The sequence below is a fragment of the Callithrix jacchus genome, chromosome 18 (assembly GCF_049354715.1).
Source record: "Callithrix jacchus isolate 240 chromosome 18, calJac240_pri, whole genome shotgun sequence".
NCBI classification, from domain to species: Eukaryota; Metazoa; Chordata; class Mammalia; order Primates; family Cebidae; genus Callithrix; species Callithrix jacchus.
Window position 1 is genome coordinate 23336847 of NC_133519.1, and position 26707 is coordinate 23363553.

At 37.1% G+C, this 26707-nt stretch overlaps 1 protein-coding gene across 37 annotated transcripts in view; it reads right to left on the minus strand.

Annotated features, from left to right (window-relative positions):
• CEP350 (centrosomal protein 350) overlaps positions 1-26707 on the minus strand; it is a 155825-nt gene that overhangs the window by 66286 nt on the left and 62832 nt on the right. For all 37 annotated transcript variants that reach the window (XM_078356183.1, XM_078356184.1, XM_078356181.1 and 34 more), the window contains 10 exons: positions 23597-23783; positions 20677-20894; positions 18435-18598; positions 14139-14249; positions 13264-13404; positions 11803-11939; positions 9962-10084; positions 5277-5446; positions 1174-1370; positions 401-585 (listed from right to left, as the gene is read on the minus strand). In XM_078356183.1, the coding sequence (XP_078212309.1) occupies positions 401-585; positions 1174-1370; positions 5277-5446; positions 9962-10084; positions 11803-11939; positions 13264-13404; positions 14139-14249; positions 18435-18598; positions 20677-20894; positions 23597-23783 (1633 nt within the window). The remainder of the gene's footprint in view (positions 1-400; positions 586-1173; positions 1371-5276; positions 5447-9961; positions 10085-11802; positions 11940-13263; positions 13405-14138; positions 14250-18434; positions 18599-20676; positions 20895-23596; positions 23784-26707) is intronic.

The following is a 26707-nucleotide window of genomic DNA, read 5'->3' on the forward strand; positions in this document are numbered from 1 at the left end:
AGTCTACAAACCAATTTAACATTTTCAAATGTGAAAAGTAATTGCTACATGTAGCCATAACCATTCATATCCTAATAAGTATTTTACTGAGGTATATGCAAGTGCTAGATTGTGTCCTCTAAAGATAGAAGGACTTCAAGAAATTTATAATATTGTATCATATGACAACATAACATTACAGTCAGTTAAGTGATAAAAGAGAACTGCAAAGAAAATGTGATATGGGTAAGAGGAGGTTTTGAAAGAAATACAAATCAAATATGACGGCCATATTTCTAGCTTGAGAAACTGGGTTGCTCAAATCAGATTAAAAGAGGAAACAAAAACATCTTAAAATATAAAGCATTCCATTTTACGAAAGAAGAAATGAGTGAGAACTGTGCTCACTGAAAGAACTTACTTTTTTTGATGCTCTAACCAGGCCAACTCAGCCTTAGTCTTCTCCTTCAAGGCCTTTTCGCGGAGACGCAGGAGTGAAGACTGGTGAGCCGCCCTCATTTCTTCTTCTTTCATATACTGTCGAACCATCTCCATAGTAAATTTAGAAAAGCTATCTTGTCCTCCTGAGAATGGCATGTTCAGTTCCTAAAGTAGATGGTTACTTTCTTGTTTATCATCATCTAAACCTTTTGGTACGTAACTTCATTAAAAGTGGTATGCATTTACAAAAAACAAACTATGTATTTAACAAGGTTGCCAACAATGTAAGAAAACAGTCTTTAAAAAGTCACATGAGGCAGATTAACATTCACTTGCTAATTTATTTGGCCAATAAAATTTTAATAAACTACTGCAAGCCCATTAACTGTACCAGGGATACAAAGTGGGGTAAGAATTTGTTCCTGTTAACCAAGAGGCATACAATTTAGGAAGAAGAATTAATGTAAATTTCTAAATGGATTAAGTATGAGAAGTATGACGCAAGTAAAAAAGCTAGCGAGATAATAATGGCTCAGATCCTCAAAGGCCTTATATTCATTCCAAAAAATAAGTTTGTATTATACTTTGTGAGGAAAGTGAGGCCAGATTTTATCGGAAAACTATAACATAAAATTGATATCTGACAAAAATCATTCTAGTAGCTGACAAATGAGTCAAGTACAAAATGTTTTCTCTTATCTTTGAGAGAACATATCCACAACCATTTACCTCCACAGATAAAGTGAAACCCACCTTGGCAGAAGACAATGTAGTCTTTTCTGGAGAAGCTTCTTCATCAGAGTCATCATGATGACCTCTTCTCTTTTCCATGTTAAATCTGCGGTGACTCTCTGAAGGCAGTAATGATCGAAATGATTGTTCTTCTATTTCATCTTCTGTCATGGATTCATCAAATTTCAGAGAATATTCTGTTGCAATAGAAGTCGAGTCTAAAAGAATATGGAGAAAGTAGATTTTATCATAACTATTCTCAGTAGGAATTCAATTAGTACCCCTTTGTCTCTTTATGGGACAAGCCAACATAAATTCATAAAACTCATCACTAGTAGACATGAAATAATAAACAAAATTTATTTGCCTTACAAACACGAAAAAAAAAAACCTCTAATAATACCTAGAAATACTAGGATAAGAACTATAAAGATTAATGTTGCAAAAAATTTAGAGAGCTCTTATAAATCAATTAGAAAACCACTAATGCACCTATAGAAAAACGAGAAAAGGTCAGATCAAATGCTTTACAAAGGAAATATAAACAGTAGAAGTGAAAACAAGTTTAATATTGCTATCAAAGACATGCAAGTAAAAATATCTTTTATAAAAACTCATTAATTCCAAGCTTAATTAGAATATGACAGCTCTTTCAGGTTGGTTCCTGTGTGCCTTTGACATGGCCCTGCATCTTTTTTGTTATTGAATACTTCTTCACTTTCTGGGACAAGATACTCCAGGCTCATCTTGTATTTTTCCTACAGCCCTAGAATCAGCCATTTCTCCAAAGAGCTCTTATTTATTGTATTCAATAATGATATTTAGAAACTAGAGTCTAGGGGCCAGGCACAGTGGCTCACACCTGTAATCCCAGCATTTTGGGATGCCATGGTGGAAGGATCCCTTGAGGCCACGAGCTGGGTGACCAGCCTGGGTGACAGTACAAGACCCTCATTTCTTTAAAAGAAAAAAAAAAGAATGAATGAATGAATTTGTAGGCACTAGTTGTCCTTGCTACTACGGGTATATCACTACTTCTGCACTTGCTCAATGAACAGAACTAGGCAATATATGGATGTACACTAATCCATGTATACATGTGTGTGTACATACTCACACACAATTACAATTGCTTTTGTATCCAGTCAGCCAGCTAAACATGAATTCATACTTAGGTCTCTGATCCAGTAACAAAGTTGATTCTAGTCCTTTCTTGTGTATCTTCCCTTCCAACACTGAGAAACCTGGCTCCCGCCATCCAACACTCATTTATTTATTTGTTCAACCCCAATATATATGTAAAGAACTGGTAACCTGTACCCCTGTGAAAACCTATATCCAACTAGGGTATAGGTTTATGTACTGTTCCTTTTGTATTAGGCTTATATTAATAGTTTCCACGCAAGACATCATTTTCCAAAGTTACTTAGGTCAGCTCTTTTTCCCCCCAACCCCTTCAATATTGTTATGCCATATATCTGTAATACTTAGATTCACTTATCATGGGCTACAATCCATTTTGAGATCTCCCAGCATCCTGACTAATGTATGTGTATGCATGATTAGTTGACAGATATTAAAATTCACTCATTGTGATACACAGTTCCAAGGTTTGGACAAATACATATCATCATACAGAACATACATACATACATACATACAGATCAAATACTCCATGTAACAGTAAACATACCTCCATGCATCTTCTTTGCAGTCAACTACTTCCTCTTCCCCCTAATGCCTAGAAATCATTTGTTTTCCATCTCTTTACTTGTGTCTTATATAGAATGTCATATAAACTGAATCATATTATAATACATAGACTTTTTGGGTCTGCTTTTTCACTTAGTAAAATTCATTTAAAATTCATCCATGTAGTTGCATGAACCAAAAGATTATTCCCTTTAATAGCTGAATAGTATTTCATTATACGGATGCACCAGTTCATTTATCCATTCCCCAAATAAAGGACATCTTGGTTGCTTCTACTTCTTAACAATTATGAATATGCTGCTATGAATATAAGTGTATAGGTTTTCATGTAGACATACGTTTTCAAATCACTTGGTAAATACCCAGGCATGTGATTGCTGGATTGTACAGTTAAGTCTTATGAGATGCTACGAAACTATCTTCCACAGTGACCATATAATTTTGCATTCTCACCAATAATGTATGCAAGCTCCTGTTGCTCTGCATCCTTGCCACCAATTTGTTATTGTCAGTTTTTCTAATGGCCATTCTAATAAGTGTGTTACTGTATCCTGTGATTTTAATTTTCATTTCTCTAATGACATATGATGCTGAAGACCTTTTCCTGTGCCTATGTGCCATCTGCATATTTGCTTCAATGAAGTATCTGTTTAGATCTTCAGTACATTTTAAAAATGGAGTTGTTTTTCCCTATTACTGAAGGTTTTTTTTTCTGCATGAGCCACTGCACCCAGCCTTCTATTACTGAGTTTTAAGAGTTCTTTATATATTCTAGATATAAATCCTTTATCAAATATATGACGTGCAAATATTTTCTCCCAATCTGTGGCTTATCTTTTCATTCCCTTCACAATGTCTTTCACAGAGTAGAAGTTTTTAAATTCTGATAAAGCACAATTCATCAGTTTTTTCTTTCTCGGATCATACCTTCTTACATATCTAAGAAGTCATCATCAAACTGAACGTCACCTAGATTTATGTTTTCTTCTACATGTGAGTTTTTTAAGGGTTCAGTTTATTTGGATAGTAGCTGCCTGTGAATTCTAGCTGTCTTGGCTTCTTCAGATTCCTAACTCCATTTCCTCAACTCAAGAAGATGACTGGGCTCCATGCTCTGCAGTCTGGAAACTCTCTAGGCAGTAAACTGGTAGAACTGTAACACTCATTTGTTTCTAGTCTCTCATGAATCAACACAATTCACTGACTGATGCCCATTGTCTTGAAAATAGTTATTTCATGTTTTGCCTGACATTTTACTTGCTTTAAGAGGGTAAGTAGGCTGGGTGCTATAGCTCACACCTGTAATCCCAGCACTTTGGAAGGCCGAAGCGGGCAGATCATGAGGTCAAGAGTTGGAGACCAGCCTGATCAACATGGTAAAGCCCCATCTCTACTAAAAATAAAAAATTAGCTGGGCGTGGTGGCATACACCTGTAATCCCAGCTACTCAGGAGGCTGAGGCCAGAGAATCACTTTGTGGAGGTTTGCAGTGAGCTAAGATCGCACCACTCCACTCCAGCCCGGATGACAGAGCAAGACTCTGTCTCAAAACAAAAAATAGAAAAAGAGGGTAAGTAAATCTGGTCCCTGTTGTTCCATCATGGTCAGAAGTAGCAGTAATCCAAGTGATATTTTTTTGTTGTTTTTTTGCTAGTCAAGTGAAGCACTGGGCAAGTAACTTAATATTGTTTAAAGAAGTTAAATAAAGTAAGTCACTGTTTATAATGTTTCAAAATAGTCACCTGACAATTATTTATTCACTGTTATTAGAAGCCAAGCACCATGACAAATACTTGAGATATGGCACAAACAAGTCACACATGGTTACTGTTTCCTTCTAAGGCTTACAAATATTATCAATAATTAAATTTGTCATCAGTGCTTTAATTAGAAACACTGTATTATTAATGAGATAAAGTTTAGTAAATATTAATGAGATAAAGTTAGGAATCTCCTCAGCTAAATATCCAAGTACATCACTTTTAATGTCTATATTCCAAAACACTAAACAGCATTTCAGTCAAGTTGTTTGCCACTTTTTTACTTATTTAATTTTTTTTTTGAGACAGGGTCTTGCTCTGTCACCCAAGCTGGAATGCTAAGGCCCAGTCATAGCTCACTGTAGCCTTGATCTCCTAGGCTCAAGTGATCCTCCCATCTCAGCCTCCAACGTACTAGGACCATAGGCTGTGTCACCAAGTCTGGTAAATTTTTAATTTTTTTTGTAGAGACAGGGGTCTCCTTATGTTTTCCTGGCTGGTTTCAAACTCCTGGGCTGAAGCAATCCTCCCAAGTGCTGGAATTACAGGCATGAGCCACCGCATCCAGCTTATTTGCCACTTTATAACACGGATCATCTTTCCTCCAGTTTCTGAACAAATGATTATACATTTATTTGCAAAGAAAGTTACCTTTTTCATCAGGAAGAGATGGAACGCTATCACTTCGTAGAGAATCATCTGCAGCAGTCTGAACCTGTTCATCAATGGAACTCTCCATTTTTTCACCATTAAGTTTCTTCTCATTTTCCTTACAAGATGGAACTGAAGGACTTTCTTGGCGGCTGCTACCACTACTACTTCTATTTGTGGATACGTGGAAACAAAAACAAAATTAACAGAATAAGGATTATAGTTTCAAAGGAAACTTATTTGGCCAAATGACTGTGCTTTACAATCAAGATAAAAATGAAGCAAGATGTAATATAAAACAGAAAAAGCTAAGTAACCTAAATCTGAAAATATTTTAGAAAAGATGAGAAAGATGAGTAGGAGGGAGGAAAATTTCACTTTTAAATAATCATAATAGGCAATGTTATTAGATTATCACTCCCTTTTTTCCTTTCATTTCAAAATCAAACTTCTGGGAAAGGGAACTACTACTCACTGTTTCCACTTCCTCACTTTTCATTAACATCATGATTTATCACAATCTGCTTCCATCCCAACTGCTCTACTAAAACTGTTCTGAATAAGCTCTATCTATACTTTGAATTGCCAAATCCAATCGATAATTTATCACTCTGCAACATTAGATGGTATTGACCATAACTCCCCTTCTATAAAAGTTCTACTTGCTAAATAAAATGTAAAAGGTTAGGATAATCTGGATGAAAGATATTTATTCTTGTTACTTTTCTGTAAGCTTGAAATATTAAATGTTAAATAAAAGAGCTCTCCTTTCTTATGTCCTATGATTTTACTCTCACCTGCTTCTCTTCCCACCTCCCTAACAAGCTTTCCTTGTTTCTTTCATTTGCTTTAAATTTTTCTGTCTTTCCTTAAATTGATGGTTTTGTTTTGGTCCTTCACTTGCGTGCACACTCTATTATTATTTTTTGGTTGTTTGTTTTGAGAAGGAGTCTCACTCTGTTGCCCAGGATGGAGTGCAGTGCCATATCTTGGCTCACTGAAACCTTCACTTCCCACGTTTACACAATTCTGCTGACTCCGCCTCCCAAGTAGCTGGGATTACAGGCATGTGCCACCACACCCAGCTAAATTTTTTTTTGTATTTTTAGTAGAGACAGGGTTTCACCATGTTAGCCAGGCTGATTTCAAACTCCGAACCTCTGATGATCCACCTGCCTCAGCCTCCCAAAGTGCTGGGCTTATAGATGTGAGCCATTGCGCCAGCCCTCTTTCTCTTTTATACTACATATTCTCCTTGGGCAATCTTAACTACACCTTCAACTACTATCATTTCGAGTGAGCCTCAAATTTGTATCACTATCTTTGCTTTGCCCTTCCCCTGATTTTAAGCTTCAAGGAATGCCATGGGAACTTATGTTTTTGGCTACTCCTCAGCCAACAAACCATATATTCCCCCAAGTGTCTTCCTTTCTCCTTCTTACATTTCTTGGTTTATTCATTTACTACACGAGCCAGGTGATAGGTTCCTAATATATTTAGGATCCTCTGCACATGCTTATTTCCTCTTCCAAAATGCCCCTGCTGCCCTGTCTGCTTAACGACCTATGGAATTCAAGACTTAGTTAAAGTGTTAATTCTGAGAAGACTGCACGGACCCCACCCCAACTCTCAAGGAAGGTTTGGTCACTTCTGTCCCTGTGTTCATACTGGTTTTTTGTGTGTGTGCATATATTTCTATGACAGTACTTATCAGAATGTAAAGCAATTGTTTGGTTTAAGAAGTTTTTGAAAGATAAATTTTCTAATAAAGCAATAAGGTAAAAGATGTAATGCAGCACACAAGAAGGGAACATGAGTCAGAAGGACATGGAGTTCAATCCCAGTTCTGCCAATTAGTAGTTATGTGTTAATCATTCACTCAGTAAACTTATAGTAGATTGTCTATTATGTGCTAGGTACTTTGCTAAGTTCTGGTCATCCAAGCATGCATGGTTCCCACTAAGAGGGCTATAACAAAAAAACACAACAAATATTGGTGAGGACTGTAGAAAAAATTTACACTCGTGGTGGGAAAATGGTATAACATGCTGCAGTTGCTTTGGAAAACAGTTTTGCATTTCTTCAAAAAGTTAAACATAGAGCTACCATACATAACCCAGCAACTCCATTCCTAAGTATATACTCAAGAGAAATGAAAACATATCCACACAAAAGCTTGTATGTGAATGTTCACAGCAGCATTACTTACAATGGTCAAAAAGTGGAAACAACCCAAATGTCCACCAACTGATGAAGGATAAATAATAAGTGGGATATCCATGAGATGGAATATTTTTTGGCCATATAAACAAAGTAGTAATACATGCTATACATGCACGAGACCTGAAAACATCATGCTAAGTGAAAAAAGTCAGTCACAAAGGGCTACATATTGTAATGATGCCATTTACATAAAAAATCCAGAACAGGCAAATCCACAGAGAATGGAGATAGAAAATAGATCAGGCCGGGCGTGGTGGCTCACGCCTGTAATCCTAGCACTTTGGGAGGCTGAGGTGGGAGAATCATGAGGTCAGAAGATTGAAGTCATTCTGGCCAACATATTTTTAGTAGAGATGGGTGAAACCCCTGTCTCTACTAAAAATACAAAAAAAAAAAAAAAAACTAGCTGGGCATGGTGGCATGTGGGAGGCTGAGGCAGGAAAATCGCTTGAACCAGGGAGTCAGAATTTTGCAGTAAGCCAAGATCGTGCCACTGCACTCCAGCTTGGCAACAGAGCAAGATTTCGTCTCAAAAAAACAAAAAAGAAAAAAAGTAGATCAGTGGTTGTCAGAGGAGGGTATAGGGAGCAACTGCTAATGGTTACTGAGCTTATTTCTGGTGTGATGAAAAGGAAGCCCTCAAAGAGCTTCTAGTCTAGACTGTAAATGACCAACAAAGAAATGTATACAAAGCGCAGTCAAGACTGTCATAGCTATACTCACAGTGCTGTCGGACAACTGAAGTGAGAGTTTGAGCAGATGAGGGGTAACACTAATTCTTGAAAGGTAAGTAACAGTAAACTAAATGAAATGAGGTGGGGGGTGGCCTAGAAAAAACGTAGATCAAAGGCAATGGCACAGAAGACAGAGAGCATGGTTCTTACAGAGAATTGGAACTAGTTAGAATGAATGGAGTATAGTAAGAGGGGAAATGCCCAGAAATGGGGTTAGAGATGAACCAAAGGCTCAATTATAAAGGAACTTTTTATGCTAGGCTAAATAATTTGGACCTTAGTCTGAATAATCTGAGGGAATACTGAAGATTTCAAACAGGTGCCAAAAGGGCTAGAAATTTTAGAAAAATCACTCTGGTCACCATGCGGCTAATGAATAGAGTGTAGAAAGATTAGAGGATGAGGACAAGTATTAGGAGTGCACCATAGTAATCCAGATGATGGTCTACATGAAGTGTCAGTGAAACTGTCAGTAAAGGTGTAAATGAAAGTCACATAGTTTCAGAGACAAAATAGGTACCTTTGGTACTTTTCCCACAGTTTCATGTCTTTTAGTTTCATGATTTAATTTTTTAAACTGGGGTTTTACTATACTTGACAATGTCGGTATGTTACCTATAAAAATGCTGAAAAGTCACCTCTAAAATCTTCTAATCTGAGGATGGAACCATAATTGAAAACTATAGCCATTAATATCACAACAACTACCAATGAGAAGCTATTCAATTTTTTTTTCTTTTGAGATGGAGTCTCATTCTGTCGCCCAGGCTGGAGTGCAGTGGTGCAATCTCAGCTCAATGCAGCCGCCAACTGCTGAGTTCAAGAGATTCTCGTGCCTCAGCCTCCTGAGTAGCTGAGATTATAGGCACACACCACCACACCCCACTAATTTTTATATTTTTAGTAGAGATGGGGCTTTGCCATGTTGGCCAAGCTGGTCTCAAACTCCTGACCTCAGGTGATCCACCTACCTCAGCCCCCCAAAGTGCTGGAATCACAGGCGTGAGAGCCACTGTGCCTGGTTTATTCAATATTTTTTATAACAATAAAAATTAGTAACATCAGGAAATATGAATGGTAGCAAGGAAATGTGCAATAAACATAGCCTTTGAAGGCAGATAAATTAAGGTGCAATTCTTTAAGGTATCAATATTTATGTGACCTTGAAGGGGTTTCTTAACATCTCCATGAGCCTCAGTTTTCTTACCTATAAGGATAATACTATATGCGTTGAATGGCTTATTACATGGGCCAACTATTTTGTAAATTGGCTAATTACGGAAGCCAGCACTTTGAAGAGCATACCCTGTTTTATTTAAATAAACAAGATAGGCTGGTCGTGGTCGCTCACACCTGTAATCCCAGCACTTTAGGAGGCCGAGACGGGCAGATCATCAGGTCAGGAGTTTGAGACCAGCCTGGACAACATAGTGAAACTCCGTCTCTAATAAAAACACAAAAAAATTAGTTGGGCATGGTGGCGGGAAGCTGTAATCCCAGCTACTCAGGAGGCTAAGGCAGAAGAATCACTTGAACCTGGCAGGTGGAGGTTGCAGCAAGCCAAGATTGCGCCACTGCACACCAGCCTGGGCAACAGTGTGGGACTCTGTCTCAAAAATAAATAAATAAATAAAATAAACAAAATTAAGAAGTCAAAGAAAAACAATGTTTAAGCCATTTATCAGAGTTTACTAAACGGTACTGACAAAGAAATCAAATTGTCTTCACCTTCTGTCATGATTCCTATATCCTGAAGACTCAGAATAACTATCATATGAAGGGGAATACTTCTGATGCTTTGAGTCAAGGGTTCCTTCTTTACTCTGAGGGAGTGAAACAGATGGACTTTTCCTATAAATAAAATTAAAAACTGATTAAACATTCAAAGTCTCTAATAACAGAAAGATTTTAAGTATTGCTTAACAGTAGTATGAGATAAAATGTTGAATGAATAGTTATTATAAAATAACTTACACCACATTTTAGAATATCTTGTTTTTTTAAGGAAGTAAACACGAAATCACTCCTAGTGTCAATGAATGTAAACAGAGACTTAAAATCTATGAATTGGAGACAGTCGAATATGATTAAGAAAAACACACTGAAATATGGTAATGTCACCCAATCCTGCCAATAATAATCTCTTTAATGGCTTCATTGCTCTTAGAATAAACTTCAAAATCCTAAGTGTGCAAGGTCCTATACCATGATCTGATCCCTGCATCATCTCATACCATTTTCTTTGCTCTCTGCCTCCAGCCACAACGGTCCTTTACATTACTAACTCCTCATCCATTAGATCTCACCACAAGCTTTATTTCCTCAGGAGAGCCTTCTCTGACCTGCTGGCACCCCTAGGCTATTAAAATTCCTATGTTACATATCTCTGAGACATGTATTCCTTTCTTTTTTTTTTGAGACCAAGTCTTACTCTGTCACCAGGCTGGAGTACAGTGGCGTGATCTCAGCTCATTGCAACCTCCAACTCCCTGGTTCACTGCAACCTCTGACTCCTGGGTTCAAGTGATTCTCCTGCCTCAGTCTCCCAAGTAGTTTGGGATTACAGGCACACACCACCACGCCTCCCTAATTTTTTGGTATTTTCAGTAGAGATGAGTTTCACCACCTTGGCCAGGCTGATCCTGAACTCCTGATTTCGTGATCCACCTGCATCAGCCTCCCAAAGTGCTAGGATTACAAGCATGAGCCACTGCACCTGGCTGCCACGGGATTTTGATGTCTGTCATTAAATAGTATTTTTTGTTGTTGTTGAGACAGGGTCTTACTCTGCCACCAGGCTGGAGTATAGTGGCCTGATGACAGCTCAGTGAAGCCTTGACCTCTCAAACAATGCTCCTACCTCAGCCTCCCGAGCAGCTGGGATTACAGGCACGCGCCACCACACCAGCTAATTTTTGTATTTTTAGTAGAGATGGGGGTTTCACCATGTTGGCCAGGATGGTCTCAATCTCCTGACCTTGTGATCCACCTGCCTCAGCCTCCCAAAGTGCTGGGATTATAGGCGTGAGATACTGCGCCCAGCTCCTTTCATAACACTTAAATCAGTGTATAAGTATTCATTTACTTAACTGAATATCTGAATAATGTTTATCTTCTCTACTAGACTATGCCCATAACTATTCCCAACCAATAGTAGTGCTATTACAACAAATATTCCTTACATGTTTACTGAACGAATTTTTTTTTTTTTTTTTTTGAGAGAGTCTCATTCTGTCGCCCGGCGCCAGGCTGGAGTGCAGTGGCACGATCTCCGCTCACTGCAACCTCTACCTCCCGGGTTCAAGCAATTCTCCTGCCTCAGCCTCCCAAGCAGCTGGGAATACAGACATGCGCCACCATGCCCAGCTAATTTTTTATATTTTAGTAGAGACGGGGTTTCACTATGTTGGCCAGGACGGTCTTGATCTCTTGCTTGACCTCATGATCCACCAGCCTCGGCCTCCCAAAGTTCTGGGATTACAGGCGTGAGCCACTGCACCCGGCCCTACTGAATGAATATTAACCTAACAGATACTCATTATATGTTTGCTGACTGAATGAATATTAACCTATCTGTTTCAGTTCTGGTCCTCAGTTGTTTCATGAAGTCTGGAAGGTGTTGCCGTTGGTGGTCATACAGTACTGCAAGAGGAGCTCCGGAAGCCGTGACAGCATCTGAGATATGAGTTCTAGTCAACTCTGCCATCTAAATATGAACACACACAAGAAAAACAAATATATAAAAAGATAAGGTCACAGAATTGAGAAGCATAGTGTCCTGGAAAGAAAGATCACTGACTTGAGAGCAGGCTTAATGCCACTGATAGATGAATTACTGTGGACAAATCATTTAGTCTCAACAGCTTCATCTTATAAAAACAGAAGTGGACTATATAATTTCTAAGGTTTCACCTAGCTATAACAATTTATGAATTAGACAGAAAACCTTCAAGCATATGATAAGCAGTAACAACCCAAAAACGAAATCTTCCTTCAAGAATCGATTTAATTGCTACTTCCTTTCTAACTCTTTGCTGACCAATAGGTGAAGTACTTTTTCCCTACTCTTTAACACCCCTGCAAGTGCTGCAGGTAGTATTCATTCAATATTCATTCAAGCACTACTTTGAGCTATTCCTTTTCTAATGTCTAAGAGTATTTTGATATCTTTGTTAATGTTGTCTACATTAAAATTTTCTTGAGAAAGAAGATTCAATTTTATACTTACATGTACAACTCCACAGTACCCAACATACAGTAGGTTCATGGATTTCCAGAAACTAAGTCATTTCACAAATAGTACTAACTTTTGGTTTAAAAAATGACAACTGCTAAAATAAAGTGAAACTCTATCAATTATGAATTGTGATATCCTATGCAGAGACAGCAATAAAACTACTTCTGGCTATACCCCTGTTACAGGAAAGAAAAGGCAATAATTAATATCATTCTGGGTAAAAATGAAACATCTTCACACAAAGCAGATCTGTAGTTCCCCAGGACTGAGATTAGGGACTGGTTGCAAAGAAACATGAGGAAAAGTTTTGAAGCAACAGAAACATGTTCTGCATTGTGGTGATGATTATATGGAGATATGTGTGTGCGCGCACAAACTTGTGTGTGTCTGTCGGTGGTTATAGGGAGATACGTGTGTGTGTGAGAGGAGTGATGGTTATAAGGAGATACATGTGTGTGTGAGTGCGTGTGAGTGAGAAAGAAAACTCACCAACTGCATACTTAAAATGGGTACATTTTATTGTTTATAAATTACACATCAATAGAGTTGATATGTTTCTAAAAAGCTTATCAGAGGGCAGAAATTTAGAGCTCTTTGTCTTTTTTCTGTCTCTATAACATTCACATGTACAACACACTCCAATCAATGGTGCCTCTTATTTCAATAAGGTATGGCCCCCACTAAAAGTCACTAATTCCAAGTATGCATTTAGTAAGATTTTAGAAACACATTACTGGTAAGACCAAAGTTACACAGATTGACTAAAAAGATAATGGCTCTCAAGGGCACCCACCTCACATATTTGGCGTGCTGCATCTGTGGTGAGGCGAGCAGTCTCTGACTGCTGAGCTGCTATTTTACACGTTGCTGCCTGTAGGACTTCAGTTACTTCCCGTTGTGATTTAACTACCTGCTGTAATGATTCTGCATGGACCTTTACATAAAACGGGGTTAAAAAAGAAGTTGTGTTTTAGTCTCCTCTTGACCCAAATTAATTTTAATTTATAAATTTATTTCATGGATCAAATGCCTCATTTGTAGTTAAAAAAAAAACACTTTATTACAATCTGGATTTCATAGTTTTTTTGTTTTTTTTTTTAGACAAGAGTTTTGCTCTCATTGCCCAGGCCTGGAGTGCAATGGTGCAATCTCGGCTCACTGCAACCACTGTCTCCCAGGTTCAAGCAATTCTCCTTCCTCAGCTGCCTGAGAAGCTGGGTTTACAGGCATGCACCACCATGCCTGGCTAATTTTTTGTATTTTTAGTAGAGATGGGGTTTCTACATGTTCATCAGGCTGATCTTAAACTCCCAACCTCAGGTGATCTGCCTGCCTTGGCCTCCCAAAGTGCTGGGATTACAGGTGTGAGCCACTACACCTGGCCCACGGTTTAAGTCTTAACTCCACTGTTCACAAGTTACTGTATTTGTGAATAAGTAAATACAATATACCTCAGTTGCCACTTCCCTAAACTAGAAATAAGTCTTGACAATTTATTTCACAAGGTGGCAACAAAAATCGAATGACATGGAATTATCCCATAAAAAGTACTAAAACTTTATTATTTATATATATTTTTTTCTCCTATATAATTAAAAGAATGCTAAGGTAATTTCTAAGATACAAATTTAGGTTTTAAAAACAAGAACCTGCTACAAAATAAGTTACCTGAGCTGCTTTGTTTCGAGTTTCTTCTAATTGTCTCTGACTCTCCAGAGCCTCTTGTTCAGCCTTCAGTTTCAAGAGGGCCAAGTCTCTTTCATGGCGTTGCTGTTGTGCCTTAAAGAAATGGTCAAATGTTGATTCTATGATGCTAAACTATTTTAACGCAGTGACTATTACACACACAATGCTATCTTCCTGATACAAATCACTTGAAGCAGCTAATTAGAACCAAAGGGAAAGACAGTAAAAAGAATAGTCAATAGCCACTTTTCACTTCTCAAAATATTTTATGACTACCTCCCATGTGCCAAATAATGTAGTAATATAAAAAATTTCCAGGGCATACAGGACTAAGAATTAATACCAGAAAGCTGGTTAGAAAGCAAAGGCTATAGCACCCAACTTTTTTGAAGAGATAAAAAATATGTCCTATGTGTAAAAGAAAAAAGTAATGCCTCACATTTCAAAATTTTATGATTCTTTTATTTTTACTTTGAAGTAGCAGTTTCATTAAAAAATGACGCCCCCATATAAGGTTTTCTTGTTACTAGGACGCTTTTTTTTTTTGAGACGAAGTTTTGCTGTTGTTACCCAGACTGGAGTGCAATGGCACGATCTTGGCTCACTGCAACCTCCGCCTTCTGGGTTCAAGCAATTCTCCTGCCTCAGCCTCGCGAGTGGCTGGGACTATAGGCGCTCACCACCATGCCCAGCTAATTTTTGTATTTTTAGTAGAGCCGGGTTTCACCTTGTTGACCAGGAGGGTCTTGATCTCTTGATCTCTTGACCTCGTGATCCACCCACCTCGGCCTCCCAAAGTGCTGGGATTATAGGCGTGAGCCACCGCGCCCGGCCTATTTGTTTTTGTTTTTGTTTTTGAGACAGAGTCTTGCAGGCTGGAGTACAGTGACCTTGGCTCACTGCGACCTTCACCTCCTGTGTTCAAGCAATTCTCCTGCCTCAGCCTCCCGAGTAGCTGGGACTACAGGCGCACACCACCAAGCCCAGCTAATTTTTGTATTTTTCTAGTAGAGACGAGGGTTTCACCATGTTGGCCAGGATGGTCTCAATCTCTTGACCTCCTGATCCGCCTGCCTCAGCCTCCCAAACTGCTGGAATTACAGGCATGAGCCACCACGCCCGGCCACCAGGACTCTTTCTTACCACTATTCCATGCAATGTTATCTACAAACATATATATTTTCATCTCCTTTAAAATGGTGCTAAATAATAGAAGTTTTCAAAAGGTGGTAAGGGCCGGGTGCAGTGGCTCATGTCTGTAATCCCAGCACTTTGGGAGGCCATGAGAGGACTGCTTGAGGCCAGGAGTTCAAGACCAGCCTGATCAACATAGTGAGACCCTTGTCTCTATTTTTTTTTAATTAAAACAAAACAAAAGTAGACAAAAAATGGTGGTAAGTCTGTATGTAAGGCTGTGGTAATGCTCTGCCCAAATCTAGAAACCCCGAATTGTAATGTATTTCTAAAATGGCAAAAAACCTCAGGGCTGACTCAGACTTCAAGGTCAGGATGGCCCTCCACTACAATGGGGTCATTTCCTCAATACAATGATTCTCTACAAAGTTGGCATTAGTCCCTCCCCCACCCTCTACCAGGTGACATCTGGATATGTCCAGGGAGTTACTGCTGCCACAATGACTGGACAACACTACTGTTATTTAGTGGTAGAGGGACAGGAATGATGGGCTCTCTGCAAAGTATGGGAACAGTCCCACACAAAGAACTGTCCGACAGGTCTTTTGGGAAGAAAAAATGGAAAATAAAACTGGAAAAAAAAAATAATTTAGCATCAAAAACCATAAAACATTTAGAAATGAATTTTAAAATGTATAAGACCTCTACAATGAAAACTGTAATACTGATGAGAGAAATATTCAAAGATCTAAATAGAAATATATCTCATGTTCACGAATTAGAAAAGGCAACACTGTTAAGATATGAATTCTCCCCAAACTATCTATAGATTTAATACCATTCTAATTAAAATCCTACCAGGCTTTTTTTTTTTTGGTGGGGGGGTAAAAATTGACAAACTGATTCTAAAAATTACATGGAAAAGCAAACAACCTAGAATAGCCAAAACCATCTTCGAAAAAAAGAAACAAAGTGTGAGGAACTGTATCTTGATTTCAAGACTCACTAAAAAGCCACAGTAATAAAAACAATATGATACTGACATTAAGGATAAATGAAAAGATGAATGGAAAATGAGCCCAGAAATAGGTCTACACATAATTGTTTACTTAATCATTGATAAACACACTAAGGTAGTTTAAGTCTTTTTAATAAACTGGTCCTGGAACAGTTGAATATTTATATATTAGGGAAAAATAAACTTTGACTCTCTTCCTCACATCAATTCCCAAAATTAACTTGAGAAAGATTACACACTTAATATGAAAGCTAAAATTATAAAGCTTTTGGGAAAAAAATAAGAAAATGTTAAGATATCTTAGTATCTTAGGGTAGGCAAAGATCTCTCTCTCTCTCTCTCTTTTTTTCTTTCTTTTTCTGAGACAGGGTTTCACTCTGGAGTTCAATGGCACAATCTTGGCTCACTGCAACCTCCACCTCCCAGACTCAAGTGATTCTTCTACCTTAGCCCCTCCAAGTAGCAGGGACTACAGGCATACACCACCATGGACAGCTAGTTTTGTGTATTTATAGTAGAGATGGGATTTCGCCACGTTGCCCAGGCTGACCTTGAACTCCTGAGCTTAAGTGAACTGCCCACCTTGGCCTCCCAAAAAGTCCTGGGATAACAGGTGTGAGCAATCACGTTCAGCCCAAAGATTTCTTAGAAAACAAAAGGTATTACCACAAAGGAGAGAAACAAAAAACTGGATTTCGTCAAAATTTAAAACTTCTATTCCTCAAAAGACACAGTTTAAAAAGTGAAAAGATAAGCCAAAACCTGGAGTACAATATTTCCAATACACTGGAAAACAACTTGTTTTTAGAACTCCTATAAATCAATAATTAAAAAGACAACCCCATCATGAAGGGAGTAAAAGAGCTGAACAGATATTCACAAAAGAAGATAAAAGAATGCTCAATAAATACACAAAAAGACAATCAGTATCATCAGTCATGAGAGAAATGCAAATTACAACTACAATGAGATACTATTTCACACTCAATAGAATGACTGAAATAAAAGATTAATAATACCAAATGGTAGCAGAGATACAAACAACTGGAATTCTATATATTTCAGGAGTGTAAAATGTTACAACCACTTTGGAAAACTGTATGGCAGTTTCTTACAAAGTTTCATATACTTGCCCCAAGCAATTCCACCACTACTAAGTACTTACACAAGAAAAATGAAAATACATGTAGTACACACAGAGTTGTTTAAAAATGTTCATAGCAGGAATATTTACAACAGCCAAAAGCTGGAAATAATCCAAATATACATCAATAAGAAAATGGATACACAATCTGTGAATATTAATGGATTACTCAGCAAAAAACAAAACAAACAACTGATAAAACAACATGGATAAATCTTCAATTGATATTGAATAAAATAAGTTAAACACAGAGTTCAAAGGACCCTTCGTTTTATACGAAGTTCTAGAACAGGCCAAAATAAACTATGGTGCCAGAAATTAGAATAGTAATTGCCTTTGGGAAGGGGGATTAATTGAAAATGGGCATGAGTCAACTTTCTGGGGTAATAATGTAATGGTTCTATACCTTGGTTAGGGTAGTTCTTATATAGGTAAATACACTGGTCAAAACTCATCAAAACTATACACTTAAAATCTGTGTATTTTATACTATGTAAGTAATACCTCAGGGTTTTGTGTTTTAAAGCATCTACAATAAGGAATAATGCTTAGACCGTCTCTGGATTTTTGTTTGCTAAGGAAAAATCCACATTATCCTGGCTTTATCAAACACCTGCATCTCAGAAACTTTTCTTTTTGGTATAAATAAAGCTTTAAAAAAAAAACCTCAGTATTTATCTATGAAAAGAGAAAATATAAAGAATATCTGACTAGATGATTTTTATACTATCAATTAAACAAAGCAGAAAACATGGAAAACAAAGTATTTGAGAGAGCATGATTTTATTATTGTTCTGCTGCCAAACACTGTATCTTTTTAGTATCCTGATAGTTTTTCCCAGGACTATTTATTTATAAGTGCTATATGACAGACCGTTTTTTTCTATTTGGCACAGTAGTTTAAGTCATCATTAAAACTATTTTAAATAGCGAAGAAAGAAGAAAAACCACAGAAAGCTAAAAAAGAAAACTCTAAAAATACCTTTATGATCTGAGCTAGAGACACACTCTCCTGCTGAGCAAGTGAAATGCCTCTAACTCTTTCTACATCTGACAGTTGGCGCACGGATTCCTCAATGGCGTTCAGATAACTGAGTTCTGCTGCCATGCGATGATGGAGGCCAGCAGGAGAAAAGCGCTTAGAACCTGGAGGGCATGACAATGGTCAAATGAAAAAATTAACATGAAATCACACCTCAGATTTCTAAAATCTGTCAAAGAGCCAAAATCAAGTTTGCTTTCCTTTGTAGGAAAAACTGGGACTTAGTACAGGAATACCTGGGAGATACTGCAGGTTCAGTTCCAGTCCAAAGGAATAAATCTATAAAGCAGGTCATAAATGTTTTGGTTTCACAGTACATATATAAAAGTTATATTTGCACTATACTGAGGTCTAGTAAGTGTGCAATAGCATTATGTCTAAAAAACATGTACATACTGGGCCAGGTGCACTGGCTCACACCTGTAATCCCACACTCTGGGAGGCTGAGGCAGGCAGATCATGAGGTCAAGAGATAAGAGTCCATCCTGGCCAACATGGTGAAACCCTGTCTCTACTAAAAATACTACAATTAGCTGGGCATGGTGGTGCCCACCTGTAGTCTCAGCTACTTGGAAGACTGAGGCAAGAGAAATGCTTTGTCACACACACACCAAACACACACACACTTTAATTTAAAAATACTGTATTGCTAAAAAATGCTAACGATCTTCTGAACCTTCAGCAAGTCCTAATCTCTTTGCTGGTGGAAGGTCTCACCTCAATGTGGATAGCTACTGAATTGAAGGGAATTAGGGTCTTGCTCTGGATTAAGCTTTGGCTTTAGGTTGCCACTGACTTGATCTTCTATCTAGGTCCCTAAAATTTTCTCCATATCAGCAATAAGGCTATTTTGTTTTCTTACCTATCATTCATGAGATAAACCCTCCATTTCCTTCAAAAACTTTTCCTTTGCATTCACAACTTGGCTAACTGGCCCAAGAGGCCTATCTTTTGGCGTATCTTGGCTTTTGGCATCCCTTCCTCACTAAGCTTAATCATTTATTCATTTGTAGCTTCTGATTTAAAGTGAGAGATGTGACTCTTCCTTTCTTCTTCTTTTTTTTTTAATTGGGATGGAGTCTCACTCTGACGCCCAGGCTGGAGTGCAGTGGCATGATCTCGGCTCACTACAACCTCCGCCTCCCAGGTTCAAGCAATTCTTTGTCTCAGCCTCCCAAGTAGCTGGGATTACAGGTACCCATCACCATGCCCAGCTAATGTTTTTGCATTTTTTGAAGAGAAAAGGTTTCACCATATTGGCCAGTCTGGTCTTGATCTCCTGACCTTGTGATCCACCCACCTCAAAAGTGCTGTGATTACAGGTGTGAGCCACAGCGCCCAGCAGTGACTCTTCCTTTCACGTGAACACTTAGAGATCATTGTAGGGTTAGTAACTGGTCTAATTTCAATATCATTGTGTCTCAGGGAACAGGGAGCCCAGAGGGAGAGTGGCAGAGGAGAACAGTGAATTGGTGGAGCAGTCAGAACACACACATTGATCCATTAAGTTTGCCCTCTTAAACGGACATGGTTGGTGGCACCCAAAGCAATTATTGATACAACATGAACATGAAAGATCGCTAATCATAGATCACTGCAACTGATATAGTAATAATGAAAACCTTGAAATATTGAAAGATCTGTCAAAATGTGAACACAGGGATATGAAGTGAGCACATGCTGTTGGAAAAATGGCACTGATGAACTTGTTCAATGCCATGAACCTTTAATTTGTAAAACAAACAAAAAAACCCTGCAGTATCTGCGAAACTCAATAAAGCCAAGCACAATAAAACAAGGTAGGCAGGTACAATGTACTTTATTTCTATTTGTGCAAATGCACGCGTGTGTATATATACACACATACATATACATATAAACAGGTGTGCATATATGGGACATATTTGTCAGACATGTTTTGACTGATGCTGGCAAGATGGGGAAAAAATCAACATTGCTGAGTCTCTCACGCTTTTTTTGTTGTTCTTTTTTTATTTCATAGGTAATGCTGCTAAATCTCATGCTTTTTAATATTTAACTTCTTAACAGTTTTTAATACTTGAAAAGTAATCATATTCACTTGAAATAATATTTCTCTCTAACTCAACTGAAAGAAAAGGAATTTTCAGAGAAAAAACTTCATATCTTATTCTAAAAATTACAATTGCATGGATCTACTTACCTGGTGATGGAGCCAGGTTTTCTGTCGTTTTGCCGGCAGCCAGATTCAAATCAGCGAAAGCTGCATTAGGCTTAAATCCTGTTATAGTTGGAGGCATTACTGAGGACTTAGATCTTTCTGAAGAAGTTCCTGGAAGGTCAAACTGCAATGATTTTTGGGAACTTGGTGACAGGGGAGAAGTTGGAGTTTTCTGAGATCTTCCCTTATCTGATGAGACACTGGAAGTTTTGATCCATAAAAACATTAGAGGAAGGAAAAGTACTTTGTAAACCAGCTAAATAATTTAAAAGAACAATATAAAAAAGAACTTTATCAACATTAGCTTTAAAAAGTTGTGATTTAGGCATTTATTCATTAATATAGTCACTACGCTGAATAAATGACTATGAATATTCCTCTAATTGATGATTTGATTTACAGTGGTGAACAAGCAAGGCACAAACCCTGCCCTAGGTACACAGTGGAAAGGGAGCAGATTGATTAAATTAGCACTCAACTCTTCCCTCTACAGAGTACATATTATTATGATTCACTCATTAGAGCATGAAGCAAAGTCTTCTAAAATAGATACTATACAGCAATAAAATTACAGCCATACATGAGTCTTAAAATACATCTCGGAAAGATAATATTTTATATTAAAGGGTAAGAAAGACAAAAATGATTCTTTTGTTATACCCTCTTGTTAATCTAAGAGTCACAGAAAAAATTTTCACACTATCCATCTCTACATACTTAATATATTTCATTTCTTTATATCTACATCTCTTCCCTGAACTTTCTAATAAGTAACATCTCATAACAGTTTGTAACAACTCTTAAGGCATTTAATTCAATACAAGGCACATTTCTAACCTTTCTTTGAAAAAGTAAGCTCATTAAAGGTATTATTTCTCATAACATCAAGCATGCTGCCTTGCACTGAATATTTATTTACTGAATAAATTATTCAACGATGCACTATAAAAAGCATTTCAGCATATTTCCAATATACTGAAACAAGTTTGCTTTCAGCTTCTAATAAAATAATGAAATAGCTTTCAAAGGTAAAAGTTTCTCTTAAACCCAGTATAAAAATATTTGAATAAAAGTAGTCTTGAGAGGCACTCACGTGTTTATCTGACCTTTAGTTTTCTATTGATACTTTAGATACATAGTATTTCTAATGTTTATTTCATGTATAAAATACAAAAAGAATTATCATTTTAAGAGATTTCCATTAAATAATTAAAACAACATCAAACAAAACAAGTACTCTGCACCTCACCTTACGGTTTTGTAAGATGAATTTGCATTTGCTTTGCAGAGTAAATTTAGCTAGACTAGCATTTCTAAAAGTATATTTCTAATAATGTCAATAAGTGTTCCAAGAAAGAAAGAAAGAGAAAGAGAGAGAGAGAGAGAGAGAGAGAGAGAGAGAGCGAGCTTGGAGACAAAGAGTGACCACAGCCAAATAAATTTTAAAAAAGAGAGAAAGAGATTAAACAAGTGCTGAAAAATTCTGGACTCCTCCTTATCAAAGCCTCAAATTATTTTATCCACTGTGAATCTCAATGGGTGAGGAAAGGAGAATCTAGATTGTAGTATAAAGCATTTATGAAACTTATTTGGCTATGAATCCTATTTAAGAAATGCTTAACTTTATAAATTTTGTCAAGTTAAATCATCAGAGTAACTCTTAAGATAAAGTTTTCTAAATTCCAACATCACTGACAAAGAAAAAAAAATTCAGTTTTAAATACAGAAATGATGGTATTAATGATGCAATATTATTTGTAACACGAAAGCACTAAAATTGGTTATCTTTATTTGTCACAGTACTAGAAAAAGCACAAAGTTGCTGGGTGCAGTGGCTCACACCTGTAATCCCAGCACTTTGGGAGGCCGAGGCGGGCGGATCGTGAGGTCAGGAGTTTGAGACCAGCCTGACCAACATGATGAAACCTTATCTCTACTAAAAACAAAAAAAATTAGCCAGGCATGGTGGCAGGCACCTGTAATCCCAGCTACTCAAGAGGCTGAGGCAGGTGAATTGCTTGAACCTGGGAGGCAGAGGTAGGGCCAAGATCGTGCCACTGCACTCCAGCCTGGGCAACAGAGTGAGACTCCGTCTCAAATAAAAAAGAAAAAGAAAGAAAAGAAAAGCACAAAGTTACTTTGAAAGGAAAAAAATAAATCCCTGTCTTTTCAGAGCCTCAATTTCCAAGACAAAACCAGTGCACAGATGAAAAGTCACATGGACAAATGAGTAGGAACCGTATAGCTAGCAGTAACTGAAGGCTATTTGTAAGCGACAGACTAAGTGCATAGTATTATGATATTAGAAAGTAAAGAGAAAAACACAGTATGTAAGCCCCATAATCAATATTAGAGTGAGATTTGAAAATCTGTTTGAGTGGTCTAGTAAGTTGAGCAGAGAAGTTCAGAGGAAGAAATAAGCAATAAGACAAAAAGGATGCTAAGTAGTTGTGTTGAAAGAATGAATAGATGACAATCAAAATTTATATACAAAAGAAATAAGACAGTTTGTGGTAGCCCAGTGAAAACACTTCGTAGAGTTAGGCACTTAAAATTCATCTATGTGGCAACTAAGACCTTGCAAAGCACCCTATGCAGGGGGCTGCTTAGTCAAAAGATTAAGCCAAGAAAACAACTGTAACAGCAGCATTCAGCAGAGAAAATTGGGTTGTGCTAGAGGGAGAGAATTCCTGAGAAAGAGGTTTCATCAGTCTAGATGATACATGACCATATTCTAAAATACAGAACAAAGCTATGAAGTCTATTTGTAAAGTATAGAATTGTGTAGTAGCTCAAATATACAGTTAAGGAGACTGCTGGGCTAAAATTCATCATATGGATTTTTAAAAATGATATTATAACTTTATATATGAATTACAGTATAAAGTATACATTATTTTACCTCACAGAATGTCCAGAAAGATCCTCCAAAGTGCTATCTGTATCAAGAGTCGGTTCAAAATCTTTAACAGAAAGTTTGCTACTGGTTCCAGATTTCTTTCCTTGATGGGAGCCACGTTCTGAGCTGGACTGCACTTTTTCCTCATCAAGAGGTAAGTTCTGGACATTTCCAGTGAATGAATCCAACCCTGTAAAATAAATTTCTTATAAAGCTGATTCCCAATACTAGAATTTACTGAGAGAATAACTGATACATAGATTTCAATAAAATAATAAGTATAATCCAGATATTTAAAATTTGACCTATACTGTATTCAAAATCTGTTTTCCATATCTAAAATAAAGCAGTTCATCCTTCTGTCTCCATTTAAGGAAAGTGAAGTTTCTTCCATGAATTCCACTTGCTATTAACAAATCATGCTTAGCTCAACTGGTAATAAAAGACAAGTATATTAAATAACAATAAAGTACTAATCTATCCCTATGAAAAAGTAACCAAAAATAAGTTTTTTAAGGATAAAATCTAGAGCTGAAAGAACAATGGTACAAACTGCTAATTGAACTACATGATTCTTCTGAAAAACTCTATGGTAAAAACTATGTAGCCTGATTTATAAAAATATTCATATTCTCTGACTGAATAATTTTACTCATAGGAATATATCTTAAGGAGATGACTGAAACAAAAATTATTTATGTTATCAATGTGTAACTTTGCAACTTAAAGAAATTTAATCTACAATTCTAACAAGAGAATAGCTATCTAAATTACATAGATAACAGTAACCTGAACATTTATATAGAACACTGTAATTAAAATGCACTTCATATATAGTACCTTATTGCTCTTAAACATCTTGTGAAATAAGTACTATATCCCCAATTTACTGATGAGGTAACTAGAGATCTACGGGGCTTAATAACTCGCTTAACAAGGGCATTCTGCTCTGGTAACAGCAGAAATAGGACATATACTCAGACCTCCTGACTCTAGTACACTATTCATCTTGATTGTATGTTTAAACAGCAGCACAGGAAAATATTTATTATTACCTTTTTTTTTTTTTTTTTTTTTTTGAGACGGAGTTTTGCTCTTGTTACCCAGGCTGGAGTGCAATGGCGCGATCTTGGCTCACCGCAACCTCCGCCTCCTGGGTTCAGGCAATTCTCCTGCCTCCGCCTCCTGAGTAGCTGGGATTACAGGCACGCACCACCATGCCCAGCTAATTTTTTGTATTTTTAGTAGAGACGGGGTTTCACCATGTTGACCAGGATGGTCTCAATCTCTTAACCTTGTGATCCACCAGCCTTGGCCTCCCAAAGTGCTGGGATTACAGGCGTGAGCCACTGCGCCCGGCCTATTATTACCTTTTTAAAAAAGCAGATTACAAAACTGCATATAAATTTTAATGGTGGCCGAAAAATTTTTTAATATAAAATATACATTTTATATATTATATATATACACATATTATATGCTTATATATATACATATACATACATACACACAAATGTGTATATATACACTAAAATTTTTTGGAAAAATTAATAGAAAAATTGCTATATTTTAAAATATTTATATATAAAAAAATTTAAAGTTAAATTTTAAAGATATGTGATTAAAGATCAAAATAAAATATAAAAGTGAAAAAAATTACCCTTTACACTCGTACTCATAGCAGCGTTATTCAAAATAACCAGAAGATGAAAGCAACCCAAGTGTCCAACAACTGATGAACAGATAAACAAAATGTCGTATATACACACATACAAGGGAAAATTATTCAGACTTAAAAGGAAGAACATTCTGACACATGCTACAGGACAGATGAACCTTGAAGACATTATGTTAAGTGAAATTGCCAGCCACAAAAGGACAAACACGATTCCACTTACATGACATATCTAGAATAGGCAAATTCATAGAGAGAAAGCAGAACAGTCGTTAGTAGGCACTGGGAGAAGAAGAGAATGAGCGTTATTATTGAATGGGTATAGTGCTGCAATTTGAGATGATGAAAATGTTCTGGAAATAGACAATGGTCATGATGACAAAATAATGTGAATGCACTTAATGCTAATGATCTGTACACTTCAAAATGGTTAAATTTCCTGGTGAAATCAATAGACAGAGAAAGTTAGAATGGTGGTGCCAGGGACTGAAGGGAGGAATGTTGAATGAATACAGAGCTTCAGTGTGGGAAGATGAGAAACTTCTGGAGCTGAGTGGTGGGGATGGTTGTACGACAGTGTATATGTGCTTAATGCAACTGAAATGTAGGCTTAAAACAGAATATTATTAATCAATTAGAAAGGACTCTACAAAGTCTATTTAGGATACCAAGGCTAGAAGCAAGTTGTTAATACTGATTATCACTAATTTTTCTACAATAAAGCTGCACTGCTTTAATAATAAGAACACTTTATTCATTTAATATTGTTTATAACAAATACACAATTTAAAATTTTTTCTTGACTTTAAACTAGAAATTATAGACAACACAATGTTTTGTGCAAGAAAGACCTATATTCCAATCAAGGGACGCATATAGAAAGAAAATGCCCCTGCATTAAAAGATTGCCAAGTAAAGCCATATTCCATGTCTTAAAGCAAAAATTTTTTCTTAGGATTACCATTTTATCTACCAACTACTTTCAACTACACTAGGTAAATTTTTGTACAGAGCATGCAGACACTCTTTTTCACCACCAGATGGAGTATACACAATAAAAATCACTGATTTTAGAACTTGGGGATGAACAAAAAACTAAGAGGATGCTGTGGAAAGTGAAATCCATCAGGGTTTTTCTGGTATTGCAGGTGAGGACTAGGGAAACTGAAAGTCACAAAATGCTACCTATACTTCATCTAACCTGTTTTCGAGAATTTTTTAAACCTACATTAAATCATATTGTTAATACATATATACTCAATATATTATGGTTTTTTCTTTTCTTAAGACAGGTCTTGCTCTGTTGCCCAGGCTGGGAATGCAGTGGGCATGATCATGGCTCACTGCAGCCTCAACTTCAGGGGCTCAACTGATCCTTCCACTTCAGCCTCTCTAGTAGCTGGGGCTACAGGTCTGCGCCACCATGCCTGGATAATTTT